This window comes from Nilaparvata lugens, chromosome 12 (assembly GCF_014356525.2).
Source record: "Nilaparvata lugens isolate BPH chromosome 12, ASM1435652v1, whole genome shotgun sequence".
Lineage (NCBI taxonomy): Eukaryota > Metazoa > Arthropoda > Insecta > Hemiptera > Delphacidae > Nilaparvata > Nilaparvata lugens.
The window spans coordinates 27211925-27228030 of NC_052515.1; the positions used below are offsets into that span (position 1 = coordinate 27211925).

The 16106-nt window shown below is 36.4% G+C and overlaps 1 protein-coding gene across 2 annotated transcripts in view; it reads right to left on the reverse strand.

Moving 5' to 3' along the window:
- LOC111043705 (protein O-mannosyl-transferase TMTC1) overlaps positions 1–16106 on the reverse strand; it is a 287369-nt gene that overhangs the window by 97819 nt on the left and 173444 nt on the right. For both annotated transcript variants that reach the window (XM_039439284.1, XM_039439285.1), the window contains exons 2-3: positions 4594–4771; positions 2512–2585 (exon numbers count right to left, since the gene is read on the reverse strand). In XM_039439284.1, coding sequence (XP_039295218.1) covers positions 2512–2585; positions 4594–4771 — 252 coding nt within the window. The remainder of the gene's footprint in view (positions 1–2511; positions 2586–4593; positions 4772–16106) is intronic.

Here is a 16106-nt window from a genome sequence, read left to right on the forward strand (position 1 = left end):
AGACGCACATACACTCATACATACACACACACATACATACAGACCAATACTCAAAAACCAATATTCTGGACTCAGGGGACCTTGAAACTTTAGAAATTCGGAAATTGGGGTACCTTAATTTTTTTGGAAAACAATACTTTCCTTACCTATGGTAATAGGGCAAGGGAAGTAGGAATATGTTTCTGTATGAAACATCACTATCTTCTACACTGTAGTGCATACTCGAAAGTATATTATAAATTCATCTTTATTCATCTTCCTTGATCAGAAACAATATAAAAATATCAAAATGAAATGAGTATTAACTCAAAATTCAGAATAAAAATATTTATGCATCAATAGAAATAGATATCTAATTTGCATAAAACACCACCATCCTACAGCTTTAGCAATTATCCCCTAGTAGACAACTATAGCACACAGATCCCATTACGGCTATTTCTCTAGCAACAGTATAGCGCACAAAGTACGCTCTACTTAACAGTTAGCTACCAACCGATTCAATTAACTCGTTATATCGAACACCTGCAATATTAATCAAAGTTTATTAAACGGTTGGTTAGCACGTAGAACAAGTTGCCAACGGAAGGAAGGACGGAGGAATTCCCCAGATAACAATTCGCAGCCATATTTCGCGCTTCAGGTAATTCGAAGACGCAGCAACTAATTTTCCTACTTTCAATTTCCTCGGCTGCCCGACCGAAATTCGGTCCGGAAGAAGAAGAAGAAGGAGGAAAAGGAGGAGGAAAAGGAGGAGGAGGAGGAGGAGGAGGAGGAGGAGGAAGAGGAGGAGTAGGAGGAGGAGGAGGAGGAGGAGTAGGAGGAGGCGGAGGTGGAGGAGCAGGAGGAAGAGGAAGACGAGGAGGAGAAGAAGAAGAAGAAGAAGAAGAGAAGAAGAAGAAGAAGAAAAAGAAGAAGAAGAAGAAGAAGAAGAAGAGAAGAAGAAGATGATGAAGAAGAAGAAGAGGAAGAAGAAGAAGAAGAAGAATGTTAGGTTAGGTAGGTTTCAATTAACATTGTTATCTCACAGACTGGCCGACCGGTTGGGACTACAAGTAAGTTACATAGGGCTTCGATCCAGATAATAATAGCTGGGGCTTTCTGCACTTCCCAGTCTGTTTTCGTTGCTGTAAGTTGTGGTGGTCACTAAATGGTAGGGCAGTCGGAGCTCTATGCTCTATAGACTCTGTTAGAGCGGTAATTTGTTGAAATTCAACATGATGTTGAATATGAATTGTAACAATATAATTTTCATCACTATCCATATTTGAAGTGCATGAAAATACTTGGAGAACACAGCTCTACGCTAAGCATGATTCATGGATATTGCTTTATGCTTCATGGTTCATGCTCCATGCTCCAAGGACAAGGAATCTGTCATTCTTCATTCATGAGATACTTCAATTCAATAATCATCTAGTAATGTACAAAAATATAACACTCATGTGAGAAGGCACATCAGGCTTATGCCCAAAATTGTCCCTTTTCAAATGTATACTACAATTCAAATCAAAATCTAGGTTGAGCTACTATCACTCATTAGAATAACCATTCACACTTCAAAAAATATTCCATTATCAGTCTCCAGTAAACTGTACGCTCGAACATTGAGCAACGGAATATGGAGAGGGGGAGGAGCCCTATGATTGGCCTTTAGCTGTAGACCGATGAAAGTTAAGTGAGCTGAGTCATTGGCTGAGACCGGACACGCCTTCAGTTTGCCAAATATGGGCATGAGAACTGTTGAACGATAAAAAAATAACGAAATACTGAGTGTCCAACAGAACGAAATTGAATAGATGAGTAAGAATGAAAGAATCACATACATTGAAGTCAGTTAATACAGAAATAAAAGAGATAACCAGAAAAATAAAGGGTGAAGATTTTTAGAATCTTTAGATAGTTGCTCAATGTACATCTCACATCCCTCAAAAGCGATGGGTAAGTAATAAAAATGGATGAATTGGAGGGAAAATAGAAATATAAATATTGATTCAAACAATTAAAGATAGAATGTGTAATAAAGAGTATTTATAAGAGGGATAAATGAGATAAAAATGGCTTGGTGAAGCCGGAACTAAATGGTATTGTGTTTCACATGGAAATGTTTTGAAAACGAAAGTGAATCTGATTTCTCTACTAATTGACAAAAATGAAGTAGCCCTATTGAAATCATTCATTCATTTACATTCACATTAACCAATGCACAAATCAAATACATGATTAGAAAAGGACCAACAGGTTCCCTTTCCGAGTTTCGATAGTAGTAAGCCTTTTATTAACAAATGTAGGGAGATATGGATGAAGAGAGAAGCCCAATGAAAAAAGCCTGGAGGAAAGACCTTCAATGTACTCCGTAGAATCAAAAACCAATAATATCAAATGTTCTCTATGCTAACAAATCAAAAAAATCAAATCAAATCAAAATTTCATTCACAATTCAAACAGTTGTTTTATTCAAACAATAAAAATTATAATTATAAGATTCAATAAAGTTTTCTGTCTACTTACTCGTGATAGAGCAGGAAAGACATCAAGAATATGAGGCAAGCGAGGACGTCAGCTCTCCCAACTACTCCACTGACCTGAAAAGTTAAAAGTTGGAAGAAGAGGATTAAAAAGTTATAGTTGGAGTTTTTCAGTTACAAAGTCAAACGTTGCAGTTTCAATTCCTTCCTAGGGTAATTCAATTGAGATATCAAAGACCGTCTCTAATGATATTGAATGCAATAGGAAAGTACATTTACTTTTCTGTGGATCTATTTATTCTCCAAAGCTTTCTATACAATACTTGAGCTTTCATCATTATTCCTCTAAGCTTTCAATATGAATTATCTGAATGAAAGTTTCCGAGCTTCATTTCAATTACTAATATTTGCATAACCAGCAGACATAGCTCTCGTTTGTTACTGTGGATAGATCACCATAGAACTTCATATGAGTTATTGATGAGTCGAACTTCATATGAGTTATTGATGAGTCTTATTATATTAAAGCTGCAAAGACAAAAGAATCACAGCCAATACGGCTGATCGTCACGGAGAACCAACCTCAAAATCAGTTAGAGAACACACTGGAGACTATAGGGAAACCTCCAAATCACGTAAATTTTACGCCCGTGACACCCCTAGAGCCCTCTAAATTTTTTCGACACATTTAAAACAGCCTCCCACAGAAAATTCGATGGAAGGTTTTTTGTTCAGCTCCCGGAAATGAACCATATACTATAATACCATATACTATATTATATACCTTATACTATAAATACCATATACTATATATACCATAAACTATACTATATCCATAGTTCGATTCCAACCAAAATCAAATGGCGAATCGGGAAATTGAGTTTTCATAAAAAATTTGTAGTTTTCCCAAATGCGAATTTTCTCAGCCAAAACTATGAGTTCGCTGTGAAAACTGAACACCAAATCTGTTGCATAGGAAATGGTTTAAAGTAGAGCAACAGTAGTACAAACCATCGGGAACTGTATACTGTATTATAGTCACAGAGTATATTGATCAATTTTATTGCATTATTTCTATCACATTCTATGATAGATAAAGATGACATTACACACTTAATCTATGAGAGTATAGGCCAGGTTGATCTAGTGGTAAGAGCATTACAAACTTCGGTCTGCTAGCACTGCCTGGTTCGTGGGTTCGAATCCCGCCGATGGCATGGACGTTTGATTAACTCATTAATTCATCCAGAAAGTGGGTTTTCTATTGCCACGCACTTTCAAAAAGCTCATGTGGGCACCATCCGCAAAAAAATCATATACTTCATTGGAGAGTATTGTATTCAATTTTATTACATTTTTTTTTATCAGAGTTAATCAGAGATTGACAAGATTGAATCAGAGATTGATTTTACCAGTTTATCAGAGATTGACATTGGTGAAACAACCGAAACCGGTCTTTCTAGGTATCAACAAATGTGTGGTTTTTGACAATTTCTTAGTATTTTCATTTAATATGTATAATTACCACAATATCAACTTCTCAACTACACAAAAAGTCTATCACATTAATATTCTCTCACATTCTATCTAAAGGTGCGTAAAGATATACGCGCCGCGAACATGAGCGATTCACTTTTATTCAGCTGGCTATATCTGTATTTTTACAGAAACGGTAAGATACAGATATAAGTGAATTGCTCATGTTCGTAAATCTGTACGCACCTATAGAGAAACATCACATTACACTCTTCCATTATTACAAAAGTTATTCTATGATTCATAAACTCCTTCATCGAAGATAGACTCTATTTATCAAATGTTACTAGGCTTGTCGCCTTTGCGGTCACTTGATTACAACAATTAATAAGAGAGTCTACAAAAGATACTACGTTTTTGCAAATGCATAGATGCTCCGCTGCAACCCTGCATCCATGACAATAACATGCAGAATCTATTTTAGGTTTATCAAAAACTTTTTTATTTATTTATACATTGATACATAGGTTACAATATCACTCTCATGCAACTATGAATGATCGGGAAAGGAACAACAGACTTGAAGCCCAAAACTGTTCCTTTCCCAAATTTAGATACAAATTGGTTATGTTTTGTTTTTTGAACTTACGGCTTCAGTGTGTACAGGGTGCGCTGCGAAAATAAGTCCGGCAGCGACCGCAAATCTGGTTTGCAACTTGGCAACATTGAGTGCCAACCGTGTGAAGAGCATACAGCAAGCTGCGTGCAACAAAACGTTGCACAGGTGGAACCAAAATGGCTGCAGACCTGTGCTCCAGTAGTTGGCCCTGCAACAAATCACAGAAATCGTTGCATTATTTTATTGGATCATGAAAACCTTCAAGAATTTATTGAATATAATTCACTATTATCAGTACATTATATTGCAGAAATGATCGAATGATGACTATAAGTTGATTGAATGTTAAAAGTAAATTCGATAATATTATGCCATTATGATAACATTAAGTTGTTGGATGAGATATTTTTTTTCTTATAATTTATTAACATACGGTAGAATAATACAAATTCACAATTTTTTTCTCAACTTGACAAACTCCAACTTACAACAAATACGTAATTTAATGATTTATTTATTCATAATCATCATGAGTTTCATCAAGACCCATGAAATTTTGAATTTAATCTCGGTGATCTAACCATTCTATTGGCAACGGAGGTCCTCAGTACAGAGGCCCAAGTCACAAATGGGTGGGATATAGTGCAGTGTGCACTCCACAATGACCCTCTGTGTATGTGATTGTTACACTGACATAATCGCATAGTTTCCAGTATCAATCAATGTCCCCCACGGCGACTCAGATGATAACGGGTTTGAGCTCCTTGGAGACTAGACCTCACAACCTTCCCCATATAATATTCTATTTGATAGGATGAGAGAGACCATTGGGTGAGTAGAGAGTAGATTGTAGATGGTGGATGGTGGAGTGGATGGTAAAGGGTGGAAGGTAGAGGGTAGAAGGTTGAGTAGAGGGTTGAAGAGAGAGGGTAGAAGGTTGAGTAGAGGGTGGAAGAGAGAGGGTAGACAGGAGCAGATGTGTGGCATGGTTGCTCAAATTGCTGAGGGATTTCTGGACTGTTGTAAACGCTTGATTTGGACTCAATTTTGAACTTGATGCAGCACCTCGAGCTGCATTGAGACTAGTACTTGAAAATGCTTGAATTGCATTGTGAGTTGTGCTTGAAAATGCTTGAATTGCATTGAGACTTGTGCTGGAAAATCCTTAGGCGTCATTGAGACTTGTTAGGAATCCTGCAACGGTTTTGAAACTTTGGGAAGTTCGAAGTCATCAAAATTCAACTCACCGCAACATAAAAAAACTAATCTTCTTATTAATCTTCTCATTGTGAGATAATTATCATCTCCTGGATAGATCAATTGATTAATGGATTTGGTTCACTCATTACAGAAATTACTGTATGGAAATCATGATGAGGGTGGTTATTTTTTTACATATCACAATCATAATATCACTAGAGCGAAAAAAGTCTAGAATTTTAGATAAAGTAATACTACCGAATACATTATTATTGTAACCCTTCCCAGGAAGCCTTTACTCATGGTTCACAATGAATAGTTTTGTTCCAATTCGCTGAATAGGACTACTGATATACTCACAGTCTAAATTAATGTTGATGGATATGTCGTTGAGAAGTGGACGAATTGACAATAGTTCGTTGAGGTTCATCAGTTGAAGTCTCTCTAGTCTACGTTGATCAATTGAGTTACATTATTTTGATCATTATAGTCACATTATTTTTTCAATTGTTGAAAATTAAAAAAATGGAGACAATCCTTTCAACGTACCCAATTAGAACGTTTAAAAGAATGAATTGAAACTTATTCCATTCAATCTAAGAATATTTATTCATCTTTGATGTAGCATAAATTAACATCGAATAAACTGTGAAGTGAATCTCATGAACACTTCTATGTGCCGGTTGCACAACAGCCGGTCAAATTTGAATCATGATTAATAACACGAGAACCAATCAAAGAAGCCGTATTATCAAAAAGGCCTTCTCTCATTGGTTCTCGTGGAATTAATCATGGTTAAAATTTAGCCGGCTGTTGTGCAACTTGCACTATGTATTTCCAGTCTATTGGAACGATGCCTATCATCAGTTTTCTCACAATAAGTTCTACCATACAGAAACAATAGCGTAAGTAGATATCCCATGTTATAGGTCGTTTATGCCGCAACTTTTACTGTTATCTCAAGCCGATTACTGTTGATTATTGTCGAATTTTACTGTTTTGTTGGGGTGAGAGTGTATGAACGGCACAATATGAGAGACTACCAGTGTCATACAGCTTCACGGGCAAGAATTACATGAACTATCGGCTTGAGATAACAGTAAAAGTTGCGACATAAACGCCCTACACCATGGGATATCTGCTCAAGCTATTGTTACTCTATGGTTCTACGTTCATGTTATGGACGAGTATTGCAGTTTCACAAATATTCTTTATCAAATTCTGAACACCTTGACAAATTTTTCAAAGATAACCCTCAAATTCCACCCATGGATGACTCAATTCTAGAAGAAAAGAAGATTTCTGCAGACTGCTTACTTCAAGATGAAGTTTGAAATAAGGGATGGAACAATACAGTAGGCTTATGACGGAAAAAGTGTTGATAAGGCATGTCTGAGAGAAGAATGCTCGTGGCTAAGAGGATCCTCCTCCTACTTTTTCTCTTTCTCTTTCATTACTGGTTTCTCTCAAACTCTCTCACGCTCTCTCTATCTTAACCTACATGTTTCTCTCCCACAATCTCTCAATCTCACTCTTCCACTATTTTTTTCTCTCTCACTCTCTTTCTATCACTACCTCTTTTCTAAGTCTATATTATGTAAATTCATCTATAACTTTGCTGTATTGTAAGCTATTGTATACAAGTGTATAAGCCAGTATATATTGTAATCTACATAAATAAAGTACTCAATCAATCAATCAATCTTTCTCTCTGTCATACACACACATTCACTTTTGCCACCTTGGTTTTCTCTTATTATCTTCTCACTTCCTTTCTTCAAATTTTCATCTTCCCTCATCTGAACTCCATTTTTTACTTATTCTCAAGGAACTGTTACTCAATCTCTCACACTATCTCCATAATCTCGGATCGTTCTCGCTCTCTCTACTTCTCTCTCTCCTGGTTGAGAGTAATTACTGGGAAGGATATTCTGAGTATTCTCTCGAGAGAATGGACGTTGATGTGTTCAAATCTCCGCCAATTCATGTGGCAAAACAATATTATCTTATAGTAATATTCTAAATTCGAAATCGACTTATCTCTCTCCCTGTTTCTCTCACTTCCTATTTTTCTGTTTCTATCTCTCTCCGTTTATATCTTTTTCTCACTCTCTCTCAATCTCTATCCCACTCTCTATCTCTCCCTTTCTCTGTTTCTACCCATCTCTCATTTTCTCTATCTCTCTGTTCCTCACTCGCTCTCACTCTCTCACACACTCTACAACAATAACTCTAAACAATCTTGATAAAATAACAGTTGTGATAAGTTCTAAATAGTGTGTTTGTCTTTTCGGTCTCAAAATTTCAGTTTTTTCAAAGTTTGGAATTTTCCAATTAATTATGATTGATGTAATTCAATTTAGAAGTATTTTTTCAATTTAAGAATGATTTTTGCGTGTTCTGAATTTTAAATTGAGTGTGTGATTGAAAAATGCTAAGTGACACATAACCTAGCTACATTTGGACTGTTGTATAAATTAGAATTGGAACCGTTTTGGGCTTATAAGCATGTGCTACTTTTCTGTAAGTTGTGCAATTCTCATTGATTGGATAAATAAATAAATAAACAAATAAACACTCTAAACAATAATATTTTATAGTAATTCTAAATTCGAAATCGAATTATCTCTCTCCCTGTTTCTCACACTTCCTATTTTTCTCTCTCTATCCATCTCTATTAATCTCCATCTCTGTCTCTCTCTGTTTCTATCTATCTCTCATTCTCTTTCCATCTCTCAGTTTCTCTCTCGCTCTCTCTCTCATTCTCTCTTCCTATCACTCTCATTTCTCCCTCTCTCCCTCACACACTTCTTCATCATCACAACACTTTTTCCAACCCACCTTCAGGGCACGGGAATCACGTGAAAAAATTTCTGTAATAGATCGGTTCTCCCGTACACGTGGTGAAGAAAATAAGAAAAATAAGAAGTGTCGGTGTCACTGGAAGTAAGTAGCTGCTGGAGTTAGGGGGGCCAAAAGGAGGCTCAGGCCAAAAAGGGGTTACAGGGGTGACCAAGAAGGGTTTCTGGGGGGCAGAGGTGCACCGAAAAAGAGGGGGAGAAGGGTGGGGAGGAGATAGATGAGGTAGATGAGAATGAGGATGAGGAAGAGGAAAGGGAGGAAGAAGAGGTGGAGTAGTAGGATGAGTAGATGGAAGAGTGGGAGGGGGTGTAGGAGGAAGAGGTGGAGGAGGAAGAGGAGGAGGAGGAGGAGGAGGAGGAGAATGAGGAATTCTCAGCCTGTTTCTCCTCAGCCAGGAAGAGGAGGAACAAGAGGTGGAGAAGGAGGTAAAAGAGAAGGAAGATGGTGGAAGAAGAGGATGATAATGATGAGGTCGAAGAGGATGAGGAGTAGGAGGAAGAAGAGGAGGAGGAGGAGGAGGAGGAGGAGAGGAGGAGAAGGACTGAAATCTGCCAGAGGGGCTAGAAGATTAAGACAGCCAGCCAACTGCTTAGGGGGCTCGTTCACTTTTTGGGTCATCAATCAATCCCTGAAAGCAGCCCGTGAAAGATGCTACCTACCTAGCTTCTTTCCCTTCTTCCCTTTTCTCCTCCTCCTCCTTCTCCTCCTCCTCCCCCTCACACTCCTTCCCTCCTCATGTCCTACCTTGCAGTCTTCTCCAGTCACAAAAACGTTTTGCGCGTTAAGTCGACAGACGACAGGCTTTCGAAAGTGAGCTTGCTGAGATTGTCTTTCTTGCTGCTCTCTTTCTCTCTGTCTTGTGGGTTTTTATCTCTCTCACTTGTACTCTCTGGCTGTAGTTGTTGTGCTACACTAGACAATGTAGTTTCTATACAACATGTTGGTCTATTTCTTAAATGATCCATGTGTGGATAGAGCTCGCTGAGATTGACTTTCTTGCTCTTCTCTTCCCCACTCTGATGTTTTTTCTCTCTCACTTTCACACTTCACCTTTAGTTGTATAGTTGGACAATGCAGTATATTCGAAATTGTATCGTATAGTGCAATTTTATCTTTGTTATAAGTGATATCCTATTTCATGAAAAGTTTTCGAACTTGTATAATTATTGTGATTCTAATCTTGTGCAATAGGTTTGCCCTAACAAAGTAATAAGAACCATTCAATCTTTCTCACTCTCTCTCTCTCCCCCTCTCTCTCACTCTCTCTCTCTCTCTCTCTCTCTCTCTCTCTCTATCTCTCTCTCTCTCTCTCTCTCTCTCTCTCTCTCTCTCTCTTGAAATACGGAAATCTGAACTATTTCAAAGATGATTTCAAATTTGTTTCTGAAGGTAGGAGGATAGATTCTTCACATACTAGAACCGGAGAAAGTACTTTAAGGATACCTAACCATCGAACCACTATTTTCACAAAATCCTTTTTAGTCAGTGCCTGTCGTGCATGGAATGCACTTCATGTTTCTATCAGGTCCATCGAGAGCCGAGCGAGCTTCATCCTAACTTTAAAAAAACATCTTTTGGAGCAAATGACTAAAACTGTCCAGCCCTAGAACGATCACATGACAACCATCCCTCACCCATTCCACCAATATAAACCTTTAAACCATGTTATAGAACGAATTGTATATATATATATATATTATATAAACTCATGTTATTTCAATTATCCACTGCATACTGCTGTATATTACTGAAATTTGATAGCCCTGATCTACTTTCAGCCTACTTCATTTTATTAATCAATTATTTGATCTTATCTACCTATATAATTATTTTACTTTATCAATTTTCTGTTTTTTTTTCTCTTCAATATTCATATTGATAAAAACTTTTACAATATTTCCATTAATAAATAAATCCTTAGTTTAAATAACGAAATTAACGTTTTGGTAGAGAGTTAGTGGGGAGGATATTTTTAATATTCTTCCCAAAGAATGGACATTGATATGTCCAAAGCTCCGCCAATTTATGTAGATGCATAACAATATGATTATTATCTATAGTTATTATATTACAAATTGCTTTTTCATATCATATACAGTTCAATAGTTATTTTCTTAGTCTATATTATGTAAATTCATCTATAACTTTGCTGTATTGTAAGCTATTGTATATAAGTGTATAAGCCAGTATATATTGTAATCTACATAAATAAAGTACTCAATCAATCAATCAATCAATCAATCAATCAATCCCCTCTTCATCTGTCTCCAATATCCCTCTTAACATCTCCCTTTATTCAGTATCCTCAAATATCACAATCTCTCAATAACATGAATCTATATTTTCTCTCCCCCTATAATATTGCCACCAATATCCTTTTTTACAAATATCTCCTTCTATTTGAAATCTCTCTCCATCTCCCAACTCACATCTCTACCACTACATCTCCCTCTCCTTACTACACTCACACATGAATACATCGTACTTAGTATTTAGTACTTGGCAACCCAACCTAACCTATCTGAAAACCCAACCTATCCTAAAAACGCCGAACAACTTGGAACGCAGAATTGAACCCGGAAATTACTGCAGAACTTATTCCAGTAAGAGCTCTGCTGCTTCCCCTCCAAATAACATAGTGGCTGTTTGTTTTAATTGTAATTACTTATTCCACCGCTCCGTTCGGAGAGCGCTAGTAGTACAGTGCTAAGTATTATTCTTGCAGTTGGAACTCATTGCTTCCGTTTCTCTGAACACTGGTGGTGTTCATTTCAGATCCCATTTAACTAATGCTGACAGTTTACAGTGAATTTTACTACAAGTTAATCCAGCCAGTAGCACTTTAATCTTTGGCGAGTACGTTTGATTCTTACGATGCCAGAAATAAGCAACGCTTTTCTTCTTCAATCTGAGAGGCAAGATATTCAGACTTACGGCGGAAATTGAGGGTTACAGTGATTGCTAAAGCTTGCAAGTAACTGACTGAATAGGAGCAGCTTCTAATTATATTGGTTGTATAAAGATTCTTCTAATCTGAAAGTAGCTGACTGACTGAATAGGAGCAGCTATACTGATTTTATTGGTGGAGCTGTGTAAGATTTCACTAATCTGTTGTAGCAAGTAGAGGAGATAAAGCTTGATGCTCTCTGCAGTATTTCCAATGCAACGGCTACGATCCTCTATTGAGTTTTATGGAAAAAGCTTGTTTCAAATGCCGAGTTGTTGAAAGCAATTGCTGTTGAAAGTCTCAGAATAAACAATCTGGAAGTTTTAAATTTTTCTTGGTTTTGGTTTGTTACTTTGATGCATCTAGTCAGACTATTTCTATATTCTCAGACTATTTCTATTCCTTGTAGAATTTGTTCAATTTGTTTCCAAATCACATTGCACTACTTATTTCATGATTCTGTTTTCAAATTAGAATTTATTTCCACAAAGTAGGTACAAACATTTAACTATAAAACACAAATGCAATTCACCACAACCAATTCAAATAAATAACATTCCTTACTAAAAAACTAATAAATTGAACAATGATAGCAATAATACTTCTATTCCTAACTAGGAAGAGTTATAATGCACAATCAAAATGAATGGATTGAAGATTATCATTACATTATTATTCAATACTTCAAATAGCATAAACTTGGTGGAAATGTACTGGCATAAGTGAGAACTTGTCCGCCAGTAGGAGTAGGGCCCCAATACTAGGAGAGGGAAAAAATGAATGAAGAATAAAAATAAAATAAATGCTGCACTCGAGGATTTCTAAACATACGTAATTCTAATCATACGGATCCTTCAACATTATGTAAAAAAAATCTTTGGCAAGAGACCTTCAAAATGGAAGCTATATCATTTTGATATCAAAATAATATTCTTGGATTATCCAGTTATTTATTTTCAATGTGTAATATACTTCGTTATCATTTGTTTATTTATGAGATCGTTTGGGATACTATTTATTATTCTAGGTGCAATATAAATCAGTTGTTTTCGGATTAAAGTAAGTTTTGAAACATAGCATCCAAATGTATGTTCATTATATCTTGTTTTATGTGTTTCCCTATTGATTTTTCTTAAAGTTGTTGTTATATCTATTGAAATATTCGAGGATGTTAAGCACATACAGTTGGCGGATAGTCATGACTTTCAGATCACTGAATGCACTCATTGAAGGGTATAATATTGGTCCATTTAAAATTGTCTTGATAATTTACTTAGACTATTCCGTAAACTGAATTTCAATGCTTCTCCTATCATACTCATCATCCATAAACAAGCCTAGAGGTAATTATGAGCATTATTATCAGCAAAAAATGAAAAAATTGCTTCAATGAAGTTTATTCCGTTCTTGATTTTCAGACCAACATCGGTATGTTTTTCACCTAATGTTATGAAATGGATAATATTCAAGCGAGGATAATATTAAAATTAAATATCCACACCCTGAACCCTGAATTCAACTCTTTGTACAGATTTTGCAATGAGCGTAGAAAGTTCCAAATTTCAACATGATGCTTGAGTCGTTGTCCGTTAGTGAGTTTTTTGAGTTAATATGCTCGACGATAACTTTCAAACGTGTCCATCAATCAAGACAGATCGACTCAAGTACACATCCTCAAGACATATTCTTCTGAACATTATACCAAGTTCGTTGGACAATCAGATCGACTAGCGTTTAAATCTTTCATAAAACGAGAAAGGATACCTTCTCAATATCACTACAGTTATACCATAGAGAAACAATAGCGTATAAGTAGATATCCCATGGTATTGAGCGTTTATGTCGCAACTTTTACTGTTATCTTAAGCCGATTACTGTTGATTATTGTCGAATTTTACTGTTTTGTTGGGGTGAGATTGTATAAACGGCACAATATGAGAGACTACCACTGTCACATAGCTTCACGGGAAAGAATTACACGAACTATCGGCTTGAGATAACAGTAATAGTTAAACTATGATATATATACTTATGCTATTGTTACTCTATGGTTATACTAAGTAGGCTGGAGATAGAATCAATGATCACGATAGGATAGAAAAGTCACGTGTGATATGAATTATTGTGGATCTATTCCAACGAGATATTCCAATAGAACAGCTGACAGAGTATCACCGACGTTTTGAGTGAGTTCTCCAGTCTAGGGGCTCACTAGTTATATTGAGCTTGAACCAAGATTCTTGGTTCAAAAAATATTGGAAACTATTTTCATCTATGGAAATGCAGTACGATCATTCGAATTTATCTTATTTATTGTTCAACTAAGGCATAGTTTAATGCAGCCTGGAATAAAAACTCAGAAATTCACCTTGTTTAATCAGCTTTTCTTTTCCTCACCATTGTTTACCGTCTCGAATTCCTGCAGTCGCTTTCTTCATAACATTCCTTGATATTTTGCACGACTCGTATTATTTGGAAGGCATTGCTTCGTCTGGCAATATTGGTGTCAACGGCAGTTATGCTCAGAAAATTCTCCAACTCAGAGAAAATGATGATATTTTTCTATCGACTCCACCCTCCCAAAGTTATATTAACCCCTTTTCCTACATGGTATTTGTTTACTTCTTCTTTTATTCATTCTCCTCTTTTGTTTCCTTCTTTTTCTGCCTCTATTATTATTCTTTTTCTGCCTCTTATTTCCTCATCTTCCCCCTCGTCAATTTCCTGCTCTCTTGGCATCTGCTACTTCTTTCTAGCAATTGTTTTTCTCTTTCAATTATCTTCTTCCAAATTTTTCTCTTCTATCTTCCCCTTCCTTTCTTCACTATCCTTTACTACCCTCTCTTGACGATACGCTTCCATCTCCTCTTTTCCTTCTCCTAAAATAATCAACTTAATCGAATTTTATTGGCTCCTCTTGGATCTCAATTCTGGAATTCCAATGGATGATTGCTTCCTTTTTCTGTTACAATATTTTCTCTATATTTTTACTTTCCTTGCCCTATTACCATATGTAAGGAAAGTATTGCTTTCATAAAAAAATTAAGGTACCCCAATTTCTAAATTTCTATACGTTTCAAGGTCCCCTGAGTCCGAAAAAGTGGTTTTTGGGTATTGGTCTGTATGTGTGTGAGTGTGTGTGTGTGTGTGTATGTGTGTGTATGAGTGTATGTGCGTCTGTGTACACGATATCTCATCTCCCTCTTAACGGAATGACTTGAAATTTGGAACGTAAGGTCCTTACACTATAAGGATCCGACACGAACAATTTCGATCAAATGCAATCCATGATGGCGGCTAAAATGGCGAAAATGTTGTCAAGAACAAGGTTTTTCGCGATTTTCTATAAAACGGCTCCAACGATTTTGATCAAATTCATACCTGAAATAGTCATTGATAAGCTCTATCAACTGCCACAAGTCTAATATCTGTAAAAATTCCAGGAGCTTCGCCCCATCTATGCAAAGCTTGATTTTAGATTTCCCATTATCAGCCTTCATATACAATTTAAACAGAAAGTTTCAAGTGGAAACGATTGAACATGGAAATCTCTGCAATTAATGTCCAGTGAAATTTCCACCTGAAATTGAAAATACGCTTGAAATTCTAGAAAATGTGATTGTTAAATTGCAAACTGTTGGTTCTATTAAATCATTCACTACGAAGAGATAGCAGACCTCGTGTGTCTCTAGCGTTATTGTCCTATCACCAGCTGTCTCATATCTTTGAATAGTAGATTTGAGATGCGCGAGAACACTAGCGTCAGGTGATAAATTTTCATAAAGGCAAGGAAAGTTGTGTGAGTGCGCCACACCAGATTTTTAACTTTAGATCCTGGGAAAAGTAAACGATTTCTTACACTAATAATTACATAGAATTCTTGAATGTAATCAGGGATTGGATACTGATGATTGAACAACAAACGACCAAAATTCTCTACTCGAAATATCAGGCAATATTGAAGAGATCTCAGTAAGGTAAGTTATTAAATTATATACGATACAGAATTCATTAAAATGATTGGGGGAGGACCAACAGGACGTCAGACGAGAGTCGTCTGCAAACAATGTCTTTCAGATCTACGTAGGGACAGGAAAACAGCTGCTTTCTGTGCAGTGTGACGAAAATGTAATGTTGAGCTGTAATGGTGGAGCTGTAGTTTGTGCTTTCATTGGTGAGAGAAGAAGAAGAAGGTAGAAATATAAAAATTACTCAACAGAGAGAAGCGACACAATGCTGAGAGTTGAACCACAAACTCAGGAGATCTTTATTTGTTTGAACTCAGCAAGATCTATTCACATAAAGATAAGTTTACAACTGAACCAACTAATACTGAATAGTACAGATACTAATAGTACAGAATAATAGGAGAGGCAGAAGGTCAGGGAGATGAAATAGGGAAGAAAGTTAGTAAAGAAGTTGTTCAGGAAGAGAAAGTGAGAGATGTTTGAGAACGTACACTGAGAGAGAGAGAGAGTGAGTGAGAGAGATAATTGGAGACAGACTTGGAAGTAATGAGGGGGTGTATGCCTGT